Here is a 16,587-nt window from a genome sequence, read left to right on the forward strand (position 1 = left end):
GTTTTTTAGTGAAAAATTTCTTATTTCTTTATCATCATCACCACTAGCAAAAATGAAGTACATTCAAACTGATCAAATCTTAGATATCCCAGAAGGTGTCAACGTTCAAATCAAGGCCAGAAGCATCACTGTTACTGGACCAAGAGGTACTTTAAAGAAGGACTTAAAGCATATTGATGTTACCTTCAACAAGGTCAACAACCGTGCCATCAAGATCACTGTCCACAACGGTGAAAGAAAGCACGTTGCTGCTTTAAGAACTGTCAAGTCCTTAATCTCTAACTTGATCACTGGTGTTACCAAGGGTTACAAGTACAAGATGAGATACGTCTATGCGCATTTCCCAATTAACGTTAACGTTGTTGAAATTGATGGTCAATCTTACATTGAAATCAGAAATTTCTTAGGTGAAAAGAGAGTCAGACAAATCAAGATCTTTGATGGTGTTACTGTTGAACAATCTACTACTCAAAAGGATGAATTGGTCTTATCCGGTAACTCTTTAGAAGATGTTTCTCAAAACGCTGCTGATGTCCAACAAGTCTGTCGTGTTAGAAACAAGGATATCCGTAAGTTCTTGGATGGTATCTATGTTTCCGAACGTGGTGTTATCGACGAAGAAGCATAAATTAATATGTTAATTTAGTTACATTTCTGTATTAATACATCCTCTTTGTTTATATTTTCATTTTGTTTGAGGTTTCCAGGGTATATAGTTCAATGTGGTTTTTCAATTGGGTTAACCCTGTCTCATGTGAATTGTTATAGAGCTCAAAGCAATAAAGAGCCACCAACGATTCACTGTAGAAGCGAGATTCGGGTTATTGCACGCGATTTTTCATGGCATTTTATGGTGCTTCGTGATTTATTTTGCAATAACTTGAAACGTAGTGACATGCTTATGCTGTTAATGATGACCCCGTGAGTTTTGTTGAAGGAGGGCCTTCCCATGCCAATTGCAGGCATCAGGAGGCCTTCCTTTGCCTTTGGCCTAATTTATGGTTATGAGCATTGCGTTCGTTTTATTAATAGTTCTAAATGGTGCAGTTTGTTGCCGAATATGTAGTCCGCCATCGACCTTATAATTTACATTCCCTAATACCTGTTCAACTACTAGCTCTGTGTTCCTTCTACATAACTCCCTAGGACAGTCTATTAGAAGTTTGTGGCATTCATTTCTCTGTAGAGCTCTGAGATGCAATTGCAGCCAGCCCCGGAGATGCACGACAAGCTCCAGGGGCCATTCGTTAGAACCGGGGCAAAACGGTATCATATTGTACTCTAAATCTCTCATATACTTCTGTTCTCTAAATATCGACGTAGTTCTAATCTCAGAGTCATATCCATAGTAGTCCACTATGAAAAATGGCCATATCTAGTGGAAAAAAATACTGGCTAGAACTCCGAGGGCAGGGCAGCGCCGGAAAATATGGGATCGGTTAACGGCAAAACTGAAAATCATTTTATTATTACACCAATACCGTCCTGAAGTGCGATCGCATTTTATGTCTTTCAGAATTACACAGGTTGCTCCTGGTATCCTTGATGAACGCCCTAATGAAACTGTAATGATCATCTCTTCGCGGACTTGAGCCGATTATCGATGTAGCAACTATGCTCGTAGTTTCTAAACTATAATCCTAAACCTAAGTCTTCTGCCGAGTCCTATACTACGTTTAACGGCTACATACCGGATGCTCATACATCGTTCTCTCTACTACCATCGTGCATCGATTCATCAAAACTGGAGAATGACCGGAGAACAAATTTGTCCCCGGAGGTGTCGGGGCCTCTCGGTATTTTTTTTTTCCAACGAAACTGCGCGGACAAATTAAAAGGCTTCATTAGGCCAGGTTTTGAAAACTATTCGTACTCCTTCTTTGTATAATTAAATGATCTATAAACTAAATAAATATTAGTTTTAGATAGTTTTTGGATATATTGAAAGTAATAATCTATTAACAATGCTTAGGGCTTTTAGAAGCGCAATTCCTCGCGCTCAATTAATGAAAGCTCAAGTAAAACCTTTTGTTCGTTTATTTGCTACTGGTCAAGACTCGTTTTTATTGAGCAACAATGCCAATTATATTGATGAAATGTACGCTTCTTGGAAACAGGATCCATCCAGCGTGCACATTTCGTGGAATGCTTACTTCAAGAATATTGAATCTAACAACGTTCCTCCATCAAAGGCGTTTACCGCTCCACCAACCATCATCCCTACCGTGGCGGGAGGTGCCGCCGGGTTCATTCCAGGATCATCACCAACTGATGAGGATGTCGTTACTCACTTGAAAGTTCAATTATTGGTCCGTGCATACCAAGTTAGAGGTCATCAAAAGGCCAAAATTGATCCTTTGGGAATCTCTTTCGGTGACACCGACTCTGTTCCAAAGGAATTAACCTTGGAACACTACGGTTTCACTGAGGCCGATATGGACAAGCAAATCACATTAGGACCTGGTATTTTACCTAGATTTGCCGAAGGGGGTAAGAAATCGTTAACCTTGAGGGAAATCATCACTAACTGTGAAAGATTATACTGTCAATCATACGGTGTTGAATACATCCACATCCCATCTAAGGAACAATGTGACTGGTTGAGAGAAAGAATTGAAATTCCTGAGCCATACAAATATTCCCCAGACGAAAAGAGACAAATTTTAGATCGTTTGATCTGGTCTTGTTCTTTTGAATCATTCTTGGCTAGTAAATTTCCTAATGACAAAAGATTCGGTTTAGAAGGTGTAGAATCTCTTGTCCCAGGTATGAAGGCCGTAATTGATACCTCTGTTGAATTTGGTGTTGAAGATATTGTCATTGGTATGCCACACAGAGGTCGTTTGAATATGTTGTCTAATGTTGTTCGTAAGCCAAACGAATCTATTTTCTCTGAATTCACTGGTTCAAGAGAATTTGATGAAGGTTCTGGTGATGTCAAATACCATTTGGGTATGAACTATGCTAGACCAACTACATCTGGTAAGCATGTTAACTTATCTCTCGTTGCCAATCCATCTCATTTAGAATCTGAAGATGGTGTTGTTTTAGGTAAAACTAGAGCTATTCAACAATACAAGAATGATATTGGTGAATACAAAAAGGCTATGTCCATTTTATTGCATGGTGATGCTGCTTTCTCTGGTCAAGGTGTTGTCTATGAAACTATGGGTCTTGCTAACTTACCAGCTTACTCAACTGGTGGTACTATTCATATTATCGTTAACAACCAAATTGGTTTCACTACTGATCCAAGATTTGCTAGATCCACTTTATACCCATCTGATATTGCCAAGGCTATCAATGCCCCAATTTTCCATGTCAATGCTGATGATGTTGAGGCAAATATCTTTATTTTCAACTTAGCCGCTGAATGGAGAGCTACCTTCCACACTGATGTTATTATTGATGTTGTTGGTTACCGTAAACACGGTCATAATGAGACTGATCAACCAGCTTTCACACAGCCATTGATGTACCAAAAAATTGCTGAAAAGAACCCTGTTATTGATTACTACACCAAGCAATTAATCGAAGAAGGTACTTTCACTAAGGAAGATATTGATGAACATAAGAAATGGGTTTGGAATCTCTTAGACGAATCGTTCTCTAAGTCGAAGGAATACCAATCAACTTCAAGAGAATGGTTAACCACCGCTTGGGAAGATTTCAAGTCTCCAAAGGAATTAGCTACCGAAGTCTTACCTCATTTGCCAACCGCTGTTGAAGAAGATACCTTAAAGAAAATCGGTTCTGCTATTTCTGAAGCTCCAGAAGGCTTTGAAGTTCACCGTAACTTGAAACGTATTTTGAATGCCAGAAAGAAGTCTGTCGAAACTGGTGAAGGTATTGACTGGTCGACTGGTGAAGCTTTGGCCTACGGTTCTTTAGCCTTAGAGGGTTATCATGTTAGAGTTTCTGGTCAAGATGTTGAAAGAGGTACTTTCTCTCAACGTCATGCTGTTTTACATGACCAATCTTCCGAACAAACTTACACTCCATTAAACAACTTATCTGAAGATCAAGGTGCATTCGTTATCTGTAACTCTTCGTTATCTGAATACGGTGTCATGAGTTTTGAATATGGTTACTCGTTAACCTCTCCAGATGCCTTGGTTCAATGGGAAGCTCAATTTGGTGATTTCGCTAATACTGCTCAAGTCATCGTTGATCAATTCATTTCTGCTGCTGAATCTAAATGGAAGCAACGTTCTGGTTTAGTCCTTTCGTTACCACACGGTTATGATGGTCAAGGTCCTGAGCATTCGTCTGGTAGAATTGAAAGATACTTACAATTATGTAATGAAGATCAAAGATATTTCCCATCTCCTGAATTATTAGAAAGACAACATCAAGATGCCAACATGCAAGTTGCTTACCCAACTACACCAGCTAATCTTTTCCACTTGTTACGTCGTCAAATGCATAGACAATTCAGAAAGCCATTGGTCTTATTCTTCTCTAAACAATTATTACGTCACCCATTAGCTAAATCGGAATTATCTGAATTTACTGGTGAATCTCACTTCCAATGGATCATTGAAGATGCTGAATTAGGTAAGGGTATTAATGCAAAGGAAGATATAAAACGTGTTGTTCTCTGTTCTGGTCAAGTCTACACTGCTTTACACAAGAAACGTGCTGATATTGAAGATAAGTCTACTGCCTTCATCAAGATTGAACAATTACACCCATTCCCATTCGCTCAATTACGTGATGCTTTAGACAGCTACCCTGCATTGGAAGACTTAGTCTGGTGTCAAGAAGAACCATTGAACATGGGATCATACTCTTATTCTGCTCCACGTATTTCAACTGTCTTAGAAAATACTGAGAAGCATAAGGATTTGTCTTTACGTTATGCCGGTCGTGATCCATCAGCTTCTGTTGCTGCTGGTACTAAGGCTATGCATAATGCCGAAGAACAAGAATTCTTGAACGAAGTTTTCCAAAACTAAGCTGGTAATACTTCAGTTAAATTATGCATGATAACTCTTATTCTTAAGTTTTGTCTTTGATATATATTGAAAAGTGGATATTTACAAATAAATTATTGATTGCTTTAAAACATAATAATAATAAAGTTTCTATTAAAACTAAGCTGTAATCAGTACATATCCGTAGATCCCTATTTGTAGAAACTGCGCACATTTGCCCCACAAATCAATTGCAAATTTTGCAATCAAATCTCGGTTAAATAAATAAGCGGTACCCCGTGTTAAGTACTTATCCGGGACCATAAAGTATGGAATATATAAATTGTGTTTTAATTCTCTGATCAAAGTAATATGATAAATAATTTTAATAAGTATAAGTATTACTATAATGACAGTTGTTGAAAGTTCAATTCCAAAGACCAAAGTTATTCTTGATTTCGTTATTGTCGGTGCCGGTTTGGGGGGTGTTACCGCAGCCATTTGCTTGAGGTTAGCAGGACATAATGTTAAGTTATTAGAGCAAGCACCTCAATTGGGAGAGATTGGAGCTGGTATACAGATACCGCCTCCATCAGTAAAAATTATTAAAGAAATTGGTTGCTTGGATAATCTTTTAAAGCATTCTATGGTTCCAGAGAATTTCAAGATCTTCCACTGGAAAGAAGGTAAACAGATCTCAGAACAAAACTTGGTTCCATACACTAAAGAACACTATAATTCAATGTACTTGCATGTCCACAGAGCAGACTACCACAGAGTTTTGGTAGAAAGAGCAAAAGAAGTCGGTGTTGTAATGATCTTAGATACCCACATCAACGATGTTAATTTCGACACTAACACTGTTACTGCAGCAAATGGTAAAACGTACACTGGTGATGTCATTATTGGATATGATGGTATTAAATCAAAATTAAGATCAGCTGTTTTAGGGCGTGAAGATTTACCTTATGATACTGGTGATTTAGCATACAGAGCCTTGGTTAAGGTTAGTGACATGAAAAAACATTCAGAACTAGCTCCATTTTATGAAACAGCTAATATTAACTTTTGGTGGGGACCAGATAAGCATATTGTGGTATACTTATTGCAAGGTGGAAAGACCTGTAATGTTGTAATCTTATCCCCAGATACCTTACCAAAAGATGTAGCCGTTCAGCATGCTGATAAGGAAGAAATCACTGCTATTTTTGAAGACTGGGATCCAAGGTTGAAGACTTTGTTCGGTTTGATTCAAGAGACTGGTAAGTGGAGATTACAAAACTCGAGAGAATTGCCAGTATGGGTACCTAAAAAAGGTAACATCATCATTTTAGGAGATGCTTCTCATGCAACTTTACCATACTTAGCTTCTGGTGCTTCTCAAGCTTTAGAAGATGCTGCTGTTTTGTCAGGTTTGTTTAGCAGAATCGAAGATAAGTCACAAATTCGTGATTTATTAGCCGTCTGTGAATCATTAAGAAAATGGAGAACAACTCAAGTTGTTCAGGGCTCTACTCAATGTAGAAACATTTTCCATTTACCTGAGGGACCAGAAAGAGTTGAAAGAGACAAAAAGCTTGCTATTAATCCTCCTGAAATTGGATGTCCAAATAGGTGGGCTGATCCAAAGTTCCAAGAGTTCTTGTGGGGTTACGAAGCATTTGCTGAAGCTGAGAGAGGTTGGAATGAATATAAACAAGGCAAATTCCCTAAATATACCTTTGAAGGATTATACGAAAACTCTAATTATTAAGACTACATTTACATAAGAAATATATCTGAAACTTTCTGAATTTAAAATAATTAGTTAATCCATTCTTGTAGAATAGTACATTATAATATGAAAGAATAATTATTGCTATTGGCCAATATTTGGCAAATTAATCATATTATGTACTTATTCCTAAGCTACATATATAGCATATATATACTTCAGCTCTCGCACTTTTTCATTTGATAATGCTTTATAACAACATCTTTCAATAGTGCTTTTGGAGCAGGTTTGTTTGTAAACATCTCAAATTGGGCCAATACCTGAGCATAAAGATAATTCAATCCGTTTATCCCAACCCATCCCTTGCTACTGAATTGACTAGTGTTCTTCAAAAGAGGCGTTACTAATGGATCGTAACCTGTTTCTAATACAACCCCACCAGATGGGCTTTTAAACCATTCCAGCGACAATTCAAAATTGGTTAGCTTGCCTGTGAGAGGATCTGAGCTCGGAACGCATGAAATAACAACAGATGGGTAATCAAAATTGTCTGGAATTTTTGCATTCAAATATTCATCATCATTCAATAAATTAATTTCAAAATAATTTAAATCATCATTGGAACTAGTTTCCCCTATAGATAAAGCTATAGATGAACGAATAGGAGATAAACTGTTATAGTAGTTTGCAAGCAGCTGGGCTTTTTCATAAGTCCGATTATAAAGAAGAATCTTTTGATATCCTAATTGTATTAGCGCATAAATTGCTGCTCTACTCATACCACCTGCTCCAATTACAAGTGCCGTTTTATTTTTGCTAATAGCATTGATTGGCGAGATATTATCCTGTAATGTTAATTTCACACCCAACCAGTCAGTATTTTCGCCTCTGATATTTATTATCTTGTTCGGATTTTCAATCGACCTTTCAGCAATAATTGTGTTTAATGCGCCTATTATTTTGACATGGTTTGACATTGTATCAACATACTTTAAGGCTTCCATCTTGAAAGGCATGATAATAGCAGTTCCTCCAAACGTGGGAGAGTTGACTAAATTTGTCAAGTTAGGTATCAATGAAGAACATTCAAATATCTTGAAACAATGGGGCAATCCAAGTGCCCTATAAGCAGAGTTATGCATTTCGGGAGATAAAGATTTCGTCACATTTATACCCATAACATAAAAGTCTAAAGATGGAGTAATAAAGGACGAATTTAATGCTCTCTGTATATCAAATGATGACAAACTTGAACCTCCGTCTGATTCTAGATCAGATGATGTAATTAGCCCCTTCTTGATTGAAACAGGAGTTAAAGTCTTGTTCATAAGCTTAGAAAGTTTTCCTAGTTTCCCTGTGTTAAAAGCAATAACCTCCATATCCAAGTTTGGATACATTAATCTCAAATTCTGTTTAAAAAACATAACCTTAAAATTATCAGATAGTTCATTTGCAGGCGAAGTGAGCCTTAAAAATTTAATTCCTATAGTTTTGGCTAATTCGACAACTTTAATTGCTCCATACTGTGATATCCAAAAATTTGGATCATCAGAAGAAAATGATCCAATTATTTCTGTTTGGCCACTAATAATTACCAATTCCTTCAAGATTGAAATTATGTCTTCAAATTTGGATTCATTGGATATAAAATTATCTTTATCATTGAAGCACATCGACAAATCTACTATAAGATAGTCTAATCCGGTTTTAATTCCTGAGTACAAAATGTTGAAATAAAAACTTCTCAAGTCCCCTCTGATTTGATCATAGTCGTTACCAGACGAAATGGAATACTCATCAATGAATAAGTTCAATTGAGATAAACTATTGGATATGCTCAATATTATTGGAATGGAACAATAAGTATAACGCCTTACTTGTGCGACAAATTCATCTATCTTCACGTTCGATGCAGATATGTTTAGTTTAATAACTTGAATCAAATCGAACTGAATCTCAATTGCGTCTGAGCCATAAATCGTTTCGTGTAGGCTATCTAAAAATCCTTCATTTATGCTATTTGGAAAGCTGATTTGCAAGCAACTAGTAAACCTTTCTAGGAAGTTCATTTTCAAATGCAAATTTCCAGAAATTGTTGCCGCAGAGTATGATCCTTTAAGTATGAAGTTTAAAAATCTTATGAACTCTTTTTCAATGGGTTTTAAAAGAAGATAACTATTACTATCATTATTGGAATAAGTATTATTACTACCAATTGAAATTAAATTTTCCTTTATAAACAGCAAATCTGAATTCAAATTAAAAAAATTATATTTGGCAATCGCTCTATACTTTAAAAATTTCAGCTGAATTAATTTGACCCCTTTATCATAAGATCCATTGAAATTAAGATAATTCAAAATACGTGACTCTTCCGTTTCAACATTTATAATATATGGGTATTCCTTATGTGCTAAATAGTTCATTAACAAATGGGAGTCAATAACTGTGGAAGGTAACACAACTATCAGATTACTGTTTTCATGTTCTTTCAAGGCACTCAAAACTAACTTAAATTGTAATTCTCTGTATTCTTCTACAGTCACCGTTTCAAGAAATCGGGCCTCAGGCATACCAGTATATTCCAGGACACATTTTTCAACATCCACGTACTTATACTTTAAAGCGGCCAGCGCCATTAAAGCTAAACTTGATTTTCCAACTCCTCTTAACCCTATTATAATCAATGTATAGAATTTGTTGTCTGTCGACGATTTTGAGGTTGTTCCAGTTGAGTTTGATGATGGTGATCTTGAAAATGGAATGCTCTCCATGTCATCGGATTTTGAAGAAGACAGGTTTTCAACGTGCATATTTTGAAAAGTCTTTATATTATAGCCGGTAGAAACTGTTCAATAGGTTTCCATCCTATTTGACTAAAGGAAGAACTTAATACTCTTAGTAGAATTGTTCATAGAATATTTATATATTCGGTTAATTTAATATCCGCATGTCGTATCTACCCCAAGTTACGACATTAGTAAACCTCTCTTTATTTAAGATGACAAAGCCATACACACCTCTAAAGCAGCAGGGCCAATATGAGACCCTACTTATGGTACAGAGATAAAGATAGTTTGAACTTGGGTGGAGTTTGCCGCTATACTATAACATATACCCTGATTGATCCAAATAAAAAGGAAATATATTACCGCCTTAAAAATATTGAAAGAGCATCCATTCGAGCAATTCATTTACTAAATGGACCCTTTATTTTATATTGTCACGTAATACCACATAATTATGACCATCTTAAAGAATTCAATCCGAGTGATTCTGAAGACAACAAGGAGGTCATATTTGAAAATGAAATAAAGCCAGGCCAAACTTTTAATGTAAAGCTTAAATTAAATGAGAATTCATATGTGAAAGATTCGGAAGATGGATACCCCATATACCTGTGGTCCATAGATGTTATTTCACAGATTATTATAACGACTAAAACTGTTATAATGTATGATTTTATGATTGGTGATGATTTCAAAGCTATGAAAAGAATAAACCATGGTCCGTTTCCGAGCTCTTTGACCTCTGTAGGTAATAAGGATTTTAGCTATAGAGATAGCGAAGCGACCTTGGGGGTATCAGTGAATCCAAAATTGAACGTAAAGAAGCAAAACACTAAGGATTTGTGGACAAATGAGCCCAAATATCCAGAAATGCCTGTGCATTTAATAATACTTACTCACGGTATTTTCTCGAATGTAACAGCAGACATGCTACACTTGAAGGATTCATTAGAATCTAGTGTCACAGAAAATATTCTTGTTAGAGGGTATGAAGGAAATGCTGGTAAGAGCGAAAAAGGAATCAAAAAATTAGGAATACGATTGTCGAAATATGTAACTCATTTGATTGAAGACTTGAATGATTCAGGAATTCAAATAGCTAAGATTTCATTTATCGGTCATTCACTAGGGGGTTTGGTTCAATTATATGCTATTAAGGAAATACTATTGACTAGAGGAGAGGATTATTTCATGAATAAAAATATAAAACCACAAAATTTAATATGCATGGCTAGTCCTTTGTTAGGCATTTTAAGTGAAATGAATATTTTGATATCATGGTTTCTAGATTTAGGAACATTAGGCAAAACTGGTCGAGATTTAACCTTGCTGAAAAAAATTCCAAACTTTAAGCAACTTGCAAATAAGCACGATATGCATAAAAGAGATACATTTAAGCCACTACTAGAAATGTTGCCAGATGACCCCTTGCAAGATTTTCTAAGTAAATTTGAAAATTTAACGCTCTACGCTAATGCTATAAATGATGGTATAGTTCCGCTAAGAACGAGCGGCTTGTTGTATCTTGATTATGAAGCATTGGGTGATGTCGGAAGGTTGCAGCATGACAAGAATAAGAAGCTAGAGAGCTATGATCATGATGATACCCGGCTGATTGAAACCAACACCACCAAAGAATCTGTCGGTGAGATCCCTGCTGATAAAACAGAAAAATCTGATTCTACTAAACAAAAGAGAAACAAAAATGAAACTTACAGGCAATTATTATCATTAAATTTAAGTACAAATAGACACAATAAGCATCTGGTTAAGAAGGGACCAAATAGGAAGCAAAGAAATATATTAAGGATTAATGCAAAAGGAAGTGATTTGGTCGATTACAACAGTGAAACTGATGATTCCGTTGCTGCGAGTCTAAATAATGAAACATCTTTTAAATCTGGAGTAAGAAGAGCAAACGACACCCTTCAATCAGAATCAGATGAAAGGGTTGAATTGAACTTACCGCCGAAAGCTTCTTCTCTTGAATCTGCTTTAAGTACAATGTTTTGTCCTACACCATCCAGCAACTATATACTCAAACCGGGCTCTAGAAACCCTGTAATTTTTCATGACAAATACTACCATTTTGAAGGTTTGCCCATCGGACCAGAACAAGAACATGAAAGATCTAAATCTTCCAGATTGGGAAAGGTTTTATTTAATTATAATGAATGGAAACTAGATAAGCAAGTAAAGATTGCCAAGAAATATCACACTCCAAAGTTGAACTGGAGAAAGATTTTAGTCAATCTACCACCTGATGCTCATAATAATATAATTGTAAGGAGAAAGTTTTCGAATGGATATGGTTGGGGGGTCATTGATCACTTGTGCAAAGAATTATTCGATACTGACATACAGCATCTCGATAACGTGGGTTCTATCGATCCAAAAATGAAAGCTAAAATCTGAATCATATATGGATCAGTACTTGGCACGCGGGAATTCCAATATAATACAGCTAATTAACTCATGAGGAAACAACCTATACATAATCATTTAGAGATCTAATTTATTTTTGATCTTTTCGCATTAATTAGTCAAATAATCCATGATGTTTACTATACTTATACTACGATAATCTGTAACATATATATATTTAATCAAGATGTTCCTTGCTGTACTTGGTTCTTAAAAATTTGTAAATTGCAGTCAATTTAAACTTTCTAATGAAGATAATCTCAACTAAGAATCTTGGACACCAGCATAGTAAGTAGCCTAAAAACGTAGCCATTCTTCCCCTGTAAATATTTAATGGCCCGTTTATTCTCAGTTTTTCAAAATCAGAGACTACTCTTTTAGCATAGGTTTCTGAACTGATTGGATGGTTTCTCTTGGCCATCTGTTGCCTTTCAACAAGAGTTTCTTTCATACCAGGTACATTATAAAGAGAACTCTCTGGTAGCTGTCTCTTATCCTCAATGTTCGTCCTAACCCCACCAGTAACTATATTAATAACTTTAACATTGAATGGCTTCATTTCAATTCTTAAAGTGGCAGCATATTGGTGGATAGCAGCCTTAGAAGACGAATATGTACAAGATAACGGGAAAGGTAAAATTCCACTAACTGAACCAGTAAACCCAATCGTACCTTGTGCATTAATAACCAATGGTCCTAATTCCCTCACTAATCTCATAGGTCCAAATACATTCACCTCATAACACTGTTTAAACCATTCATCAGTGACGTCTAAAGCAGGAAAAGTACATGACTGACCAGCATTGTTGTACAATATATCAAGATATCCTCCTGTCTTTTCAGTAATAAATTTTTTCGCCTCTTTAACACTCTCTTCCGATGAAACATCTAACTCAAAGATAACAACTCCATATTCTTTGGCTAATGGTTCCATAGGTTTCAATCTTCTAGCACCAGCAAACACCTGATATCCTCGTTTAGCAAATTCAATTGCTGTGGAGTATCCGATTCCTGATGAAGCACCTGTTACAAGTACTGATTTTTGACGATCTGGCATTTTATATTATAAGTTATATTTATATTTGCTTCTAAATATCCAATTTTATTGATAATTGGAAGTAGTTTATAAATTAAAATGTGTGATCACACCGAGGTTTTGCTACATCTCCAATAATCGCGTTGAATGTGATTTTCGTGAGCTGCAATTTTATTCATTACGACTGAGTGGACATGCTTACTGTAATTTATTCTAGAAATAATGCTTCTATTCTGTTCAGTTCCGTAATTCATCTTTTCCATTATATAATGAATCGAGTATCGTTATTTAGATCAAAAAAGTGCAACAAGACACTACTGAATATGATTATTTTTAAGCATCAATATACTTTATCAAGCATATTTCTGACATATATTTAATATTTGCAGCAGGTTATTAAATTTTTAGATTTATATCATAAACTGATGATATGACACCAATTCATTTCTAAGCAATTATTCTTGCAACACATTTTAGCGACTTTTTTTTTATTTATATGTCTTTTTCTTAATGAATAACCATGACATGTACTACTAAAAATAGTTCTTGTGACGATGATATTACATCGGCTCCCAATACTTCCAATGTTTCTCGTAATGATATCTCAACTATAGGAGTTGAAAGCTTTTCAACAACCATAACCGATCCTTCTATTAACACTTCAAATGATTTTAAATTCACAAATCGTACACCTGGTACTTTATTTAACCATTCAAGACAAAATTTAAATTTGATTAGTTATAAAAGTTCAGAGAAATATCGTATGAATCAAAATTATGTGCTGGAGGATACTTCAATGAAGCATGATGATGGCGTGTTGCATAAGAAAGAATTGAATAATATCAATAGTAATCTCACAGAAATAAGTGGTTTAAGTAAAGATGGTAGTAATAGTTGTCTTAGAATAAGAGAAGAAATGTTGCAAGATGAAAGGGATAAAAACATCACTATTTCTACTTGCAACCCTAGTGTCTCAACGTCTCTAGTTAAAGTTGGACCACCAGATACCTCTTGTTCTACAAACAATACTAAACTGGGTATCTCTAAATCATATTTCATACTTGTTAATGAATTGGAAAATAAGTGTAACGAGTTAGAGGCTAAACTAATAAACCAAAATAACGAAATTAGTATGAAAAACACTGAATTATCTATGAACAAAAATAAATTGCGAAATGTTGCAAAAATGACTGAAAACTTGAAAACCTCGATGCATATACTACAAGAAAATTTGGATTTGGTGCAGAATGAAAAAAAGCAATACTCTAAAACGTTTAGAATCTTGCGGGACGAAAACATAAGTATAAAGAATAGAATACGTTCGCTTAAAGATGAGATAAATGAATCAATAAAAAAGATTGATCTATATAAATCAAAGTACAATAAATTCAAATTCAGACTTGAAAGTCAAAATCTCAAAATCATCAGCTTGAACAGCACAGTAGATGAATTGTCAGGTAACTTATCAGAAGAAAAGTTGAAAACTTCCTCTTTGGTTCAGGAGATAAGTCAAATTAATCAGAACCACAGTGAGAACATGATTCTGTTGCAGAACCATTTGCAAAATATGTTGTCAGATAAACTCAACAGTTCTTTGCCTTCCTTAATTAAAAATGAGAATAGCTTGTTACAAGAAGCACTCTCAAATATTAGTAAAGATGTTCAGGAAAAGTTGAACATTAGTTACTGTCAGATGAAAAATGATTTTACAAAATGTAACGATTTTAATCACACAAAATATGAAAATAACTTCCATACGTTATCTTCACAATTATCTTCCATAAATGATAATATTTCTGGAAAACTAGGTCCACTTGTTAAGCAAATCGAGAATCGAGGCCAAGTCTTTTTTTCTAATTTGAAGGATGATATTTTGATACCAAATTTCGCAGCCATTTTAAACAAGAGTGATACACACTTCACTAAGATTGAAAGCAACTTGAATGATGTCAATACAGCTATATATCAGCAAGTGTCCATAGAAAAGGACTATGAAGAAAAAGTTTTTAAAATAGAACTGCATTTAAGCGAAGTGACCAATTCTAGAGAAGAATATATGGATAAGTATCAAAAGTTACAGACTGAAAAAGCTAAACTTGATAAGACTATATCTATTCTTGAAAGGAAAAGCTTTGAATCTTCACAGAAATTGGCACATGCAAACGAATCATTAACATTAGTTCAACGTAGTTTGGAAGATGCAAGATCTGAAATACAGAATCTAAAGCTGCAATCTCAAGTGGAAAAGGATGCCTACTCTAAAAGTTACGAGTCTCAAATTCAGTCTTATAAACAACTAAGTTCAATTACTATGGATGAGAAAACAAGAATGAAGAATGAAGCTAATTGTTTATTGATGAAGGTTGCAGAATTAGAAAAGTACAAATTAGATTTTGACAAAGTTCTGAATAAAAATCATTCCCTTCTACTTGAAATAGAGCAATCTACTAATGACTTGAGAAAATCTCATGAAGATAAGCAATTGCTTGAGAATGAAATGCTTATCCAACACTCCAAATTTATTGAAAAATAAATTACCTTAGTAAAGAATTAGCTACATTGAAAGGTGCCCTGGAGAAATTAGAAGAGTATAAGATCAAGCTTAAGGATAAAGAAGAAACATTGACAATAGAGAAGCAAGGTAAATCGGTTGAAAAGGCTAAATCTTTGTCACTCGAAAATAAAGTCAGTGAATTAGAAAAAAATATCAAAGAAATTACAAAGAAAAGAAAGATAGAAGAAACCAAATTTAATAATAGTTCCATTGCTTTGAAAAGTATGTACGAGGATGCTAAGAAAGAGCTACTAGCTGAAAAGCTTAAAATAAACAAGATGGAAGAAATTGGGAAAGAAAGAATTAAAGTAATTGATGATTTAAAACAAAAATACCAACAGAAACTGGAGATTTACGACGAAATGGTCGATGGAAATAAAAAGACATGCTTAAATCTAGGGAATTTCGAAAACAACTTGAAACAGTCAGAGAAAAAGTGTACATCTTTAAGGAAGGAAAATGATGAATTAAAATTTAAAATCAATGAGTTACAATCTCAACTTCTAAAAATCAATCAAAATAACACTTCATCTACTAAGAAAAGAAAAATCATTCATTCTGAAGAATTCCCCGTAGACGAATATTCATTCGACAACATAAATAGCTCAATACTGGAAACAAAAAGTAATAAACCTAATACTCGAAGGCAAAAACGAGCATAACAATATACCTAAGTTCACTCCCAATTTTGTCTAATTGCTTCATATATATCATAATTATTTAGTCAATTCATCAATTAATTTGTCGTTATAAAAATAATGCATGAATTTAACAGGTTTTGCTTGGTTAGGCCTTTCCACGTGTAGCACAGGAACATCATAACAGTATACATCAAACCATTTAGAATTTTCAGGCTTCATAATATCGATAGTTTCTAGCGATATTTCCTTATCTTTCAATGCATCATCTTTCAAAGTATCATGTAAAATATTTTTTGCGTTGGTGCAAAGCATGCAAGTTTCCTTGGTGAAAAACGTTAAAGAAGTCTTTAGGTTCCGTGATGTTGATGAAAGCCCTCTAGCATATGAGATAGTGAAAGGCCTAAAGCTTTTAGAAATGTGTAACATTCTTATCGAACAAGAATTGTCAATTTGATTTTTATTGTGCCCTAATTGTTTATGGTTTCTACAGTTAAAAATCGAAAAAAAAAAAAA

At 34.7% G+C, this 16,587-nt stretch overlaps 9 protein-coding genes across 9 annotated transcripts; 6 read left to right on the top strand and 3 right to left on the bottom strand.

The window, feature by feature from the left end:
- Positions 1-52: 52 nt before the first annotated feature.
- Positions 53-628, top strand: RPL9B (60S ribosomal protein uL6; the record flags this gene model as incomplete). Its single annotated transcript, XM_015610213.1, has 1 exon — positions 53-628. The coding sequence occupies one exon, from the start codon at positions 53-55 to the stop codon at positions 626-628; it is 576 nt and encodes a 191-aa protein (XP_015469005.1).
- A 1,336-nt stretch (positions 629-1,964) lies between these two features.
- Positions 1,965-4,958, top strand: KGD1 (alpha-ketoglutarate dehydrogenase; the record flags this gene model as incomplete). The annotated part of the gene is made up of 1 exon (XM_015610214.1): positions 1,965-4,958. One exon carries the CDS (start codon positions 1,965-1,967, stop codon positions 4,956-4,958), a length of 2,994 nt encoding a protein of 997 aa, XP_015469006.1.
- A 367-nt stretch (positions 4,959-5,325) lies between these two features.
- AC631_01385 (uncharacterized protein) lies at positions 5,326-6,669 on the top strand (the record flags this gene model as incomplete). Its single annotated transcript, XM_015610215.1, has 1 exon — positions 5,326-6,669. The coding sequence occupies one exon, from the start codon at positions 5,326-5,328 to the stop codon at positions 6,667-6,669; it is 1,344 nt and encodes a 447-aa protein (XP_015469007.1).
- A 179-nt stretch (positions 6,670-6,848) lies between these two features.
- Positions 6,849-9,443, bottom strand: AC631_01386 (uncharacterized protein; the record flags this gene model as incomplete). Its single annotated transcript, XM_015610216.1, has 1 exon — positions 6,849-9,443. The coding sequence occupies one exon, from the start codon at positions 9,441-9,443 to the stop codon at positions 6,849-6,851; it is 2,595 nt and encodes an 864-aa protein (XP_015469008.1).
- Positions 9,444-9,671: 228 nt separating this feature from the next.
- On the top strand, positions 9,672-11,834 carry AC631_01387 (uncharacterized protein; the record flags this gene model as incomplete). The annotated part of the gene is made up of 1 exon (XM_015610217.1): positions 9,672-11,834. The coding sequence occupies one exon, from the start codon at positions 9,672-9,674 to the stop codon at positions 11,832-11,834; it is 2,163 nt and encodes a 720-aa protein (XP_015469009.1).
- A 187-nt stretch (positions 11,835-12,021) lies between these two features.
- AYR1 (acylglycerone-phosphate reductase) lies at positions 12,022-12,900 on the bottom strand (the record flags this gene model as incomplete). Its single annotated transcript, XM_015610218.1, has 1 exon — positions 12,022-12,900. The coding sequence occupies one exon, from the start codon at positions 12,898-12,900 to the stop codon at positions 12,022-12,024; it is 879 nt and encodes a 292-aa protein (XP_015469010.1).
- Positions 12,901-13,399: 499 nt separating this feature from the next.
- On the top strand, positions 13,400-15,412 carry AC631_01389 (uncharacterized protein; the record flags this gene model as incomplete). Its single annotated transcript, XM_015610219.1, has 1 exon — positions 13,400-15,412. The coding sequence occupies one exon, from the start codon at positions 13,400-13,402 to the stop codon at positions 15,410-15,412; it is 2,013 nt and encodes a 670-aa protein (XP_015469011.1).
- A 299-nt stretch (positions 15,413-15,711) lies between these two features.
- AC631_01390 (uncharacterized protein) lies at positions 15,712-16,095 on the top strand (the record flags this gene model as incomplete). Its single annotated transcript, XM_015610220.1, has 1 exon — positions 15,712-16,095. The coding sequence occupies one exon, from the start codon at positions 15,712-15,714 to the stop codon at positions 16,093-16,095; it is 384 nt and encodes a 127-aa protein (XP_015469012.1).
- Positions 16,096-16,149: 54 nt separating this feature from the next.
- On the bottom strand, positions 16,150-16,500 carry AC631_01391 (uncharacterized protein; the record flags this gene model as incomplete). Its single annotated transcript, XM_015610221.1, has 1 exon — positions 16,150-16,500. The coding sequence occupies one exon, from the start codon at positions 16,498-16,500 to the stop codon at positions 16,150-16,152; it is 351 nt and encodes a 116-aa protein (XP_015469013.1).
- Between the last annotated feature and the right edge of the window lie 87 nt (positions 16,501-16,587).

The sequence above is a fragment of the Debaryomyces fabryi genome (assembly GCF_001447935.2).
Source record: "Debaryomyces fabryi strain CBS 789 chromosome Unknown contig00018, whole genome shotgun sequence".
Taxonomy (NCBI): domain Eukaryota; kingdom Fungi; phylum Ascomycota; class Pichiomycetes; order Serinales; family Debaryomycetaceae; genus Debaryomyces; species Debaryomyces fabryi.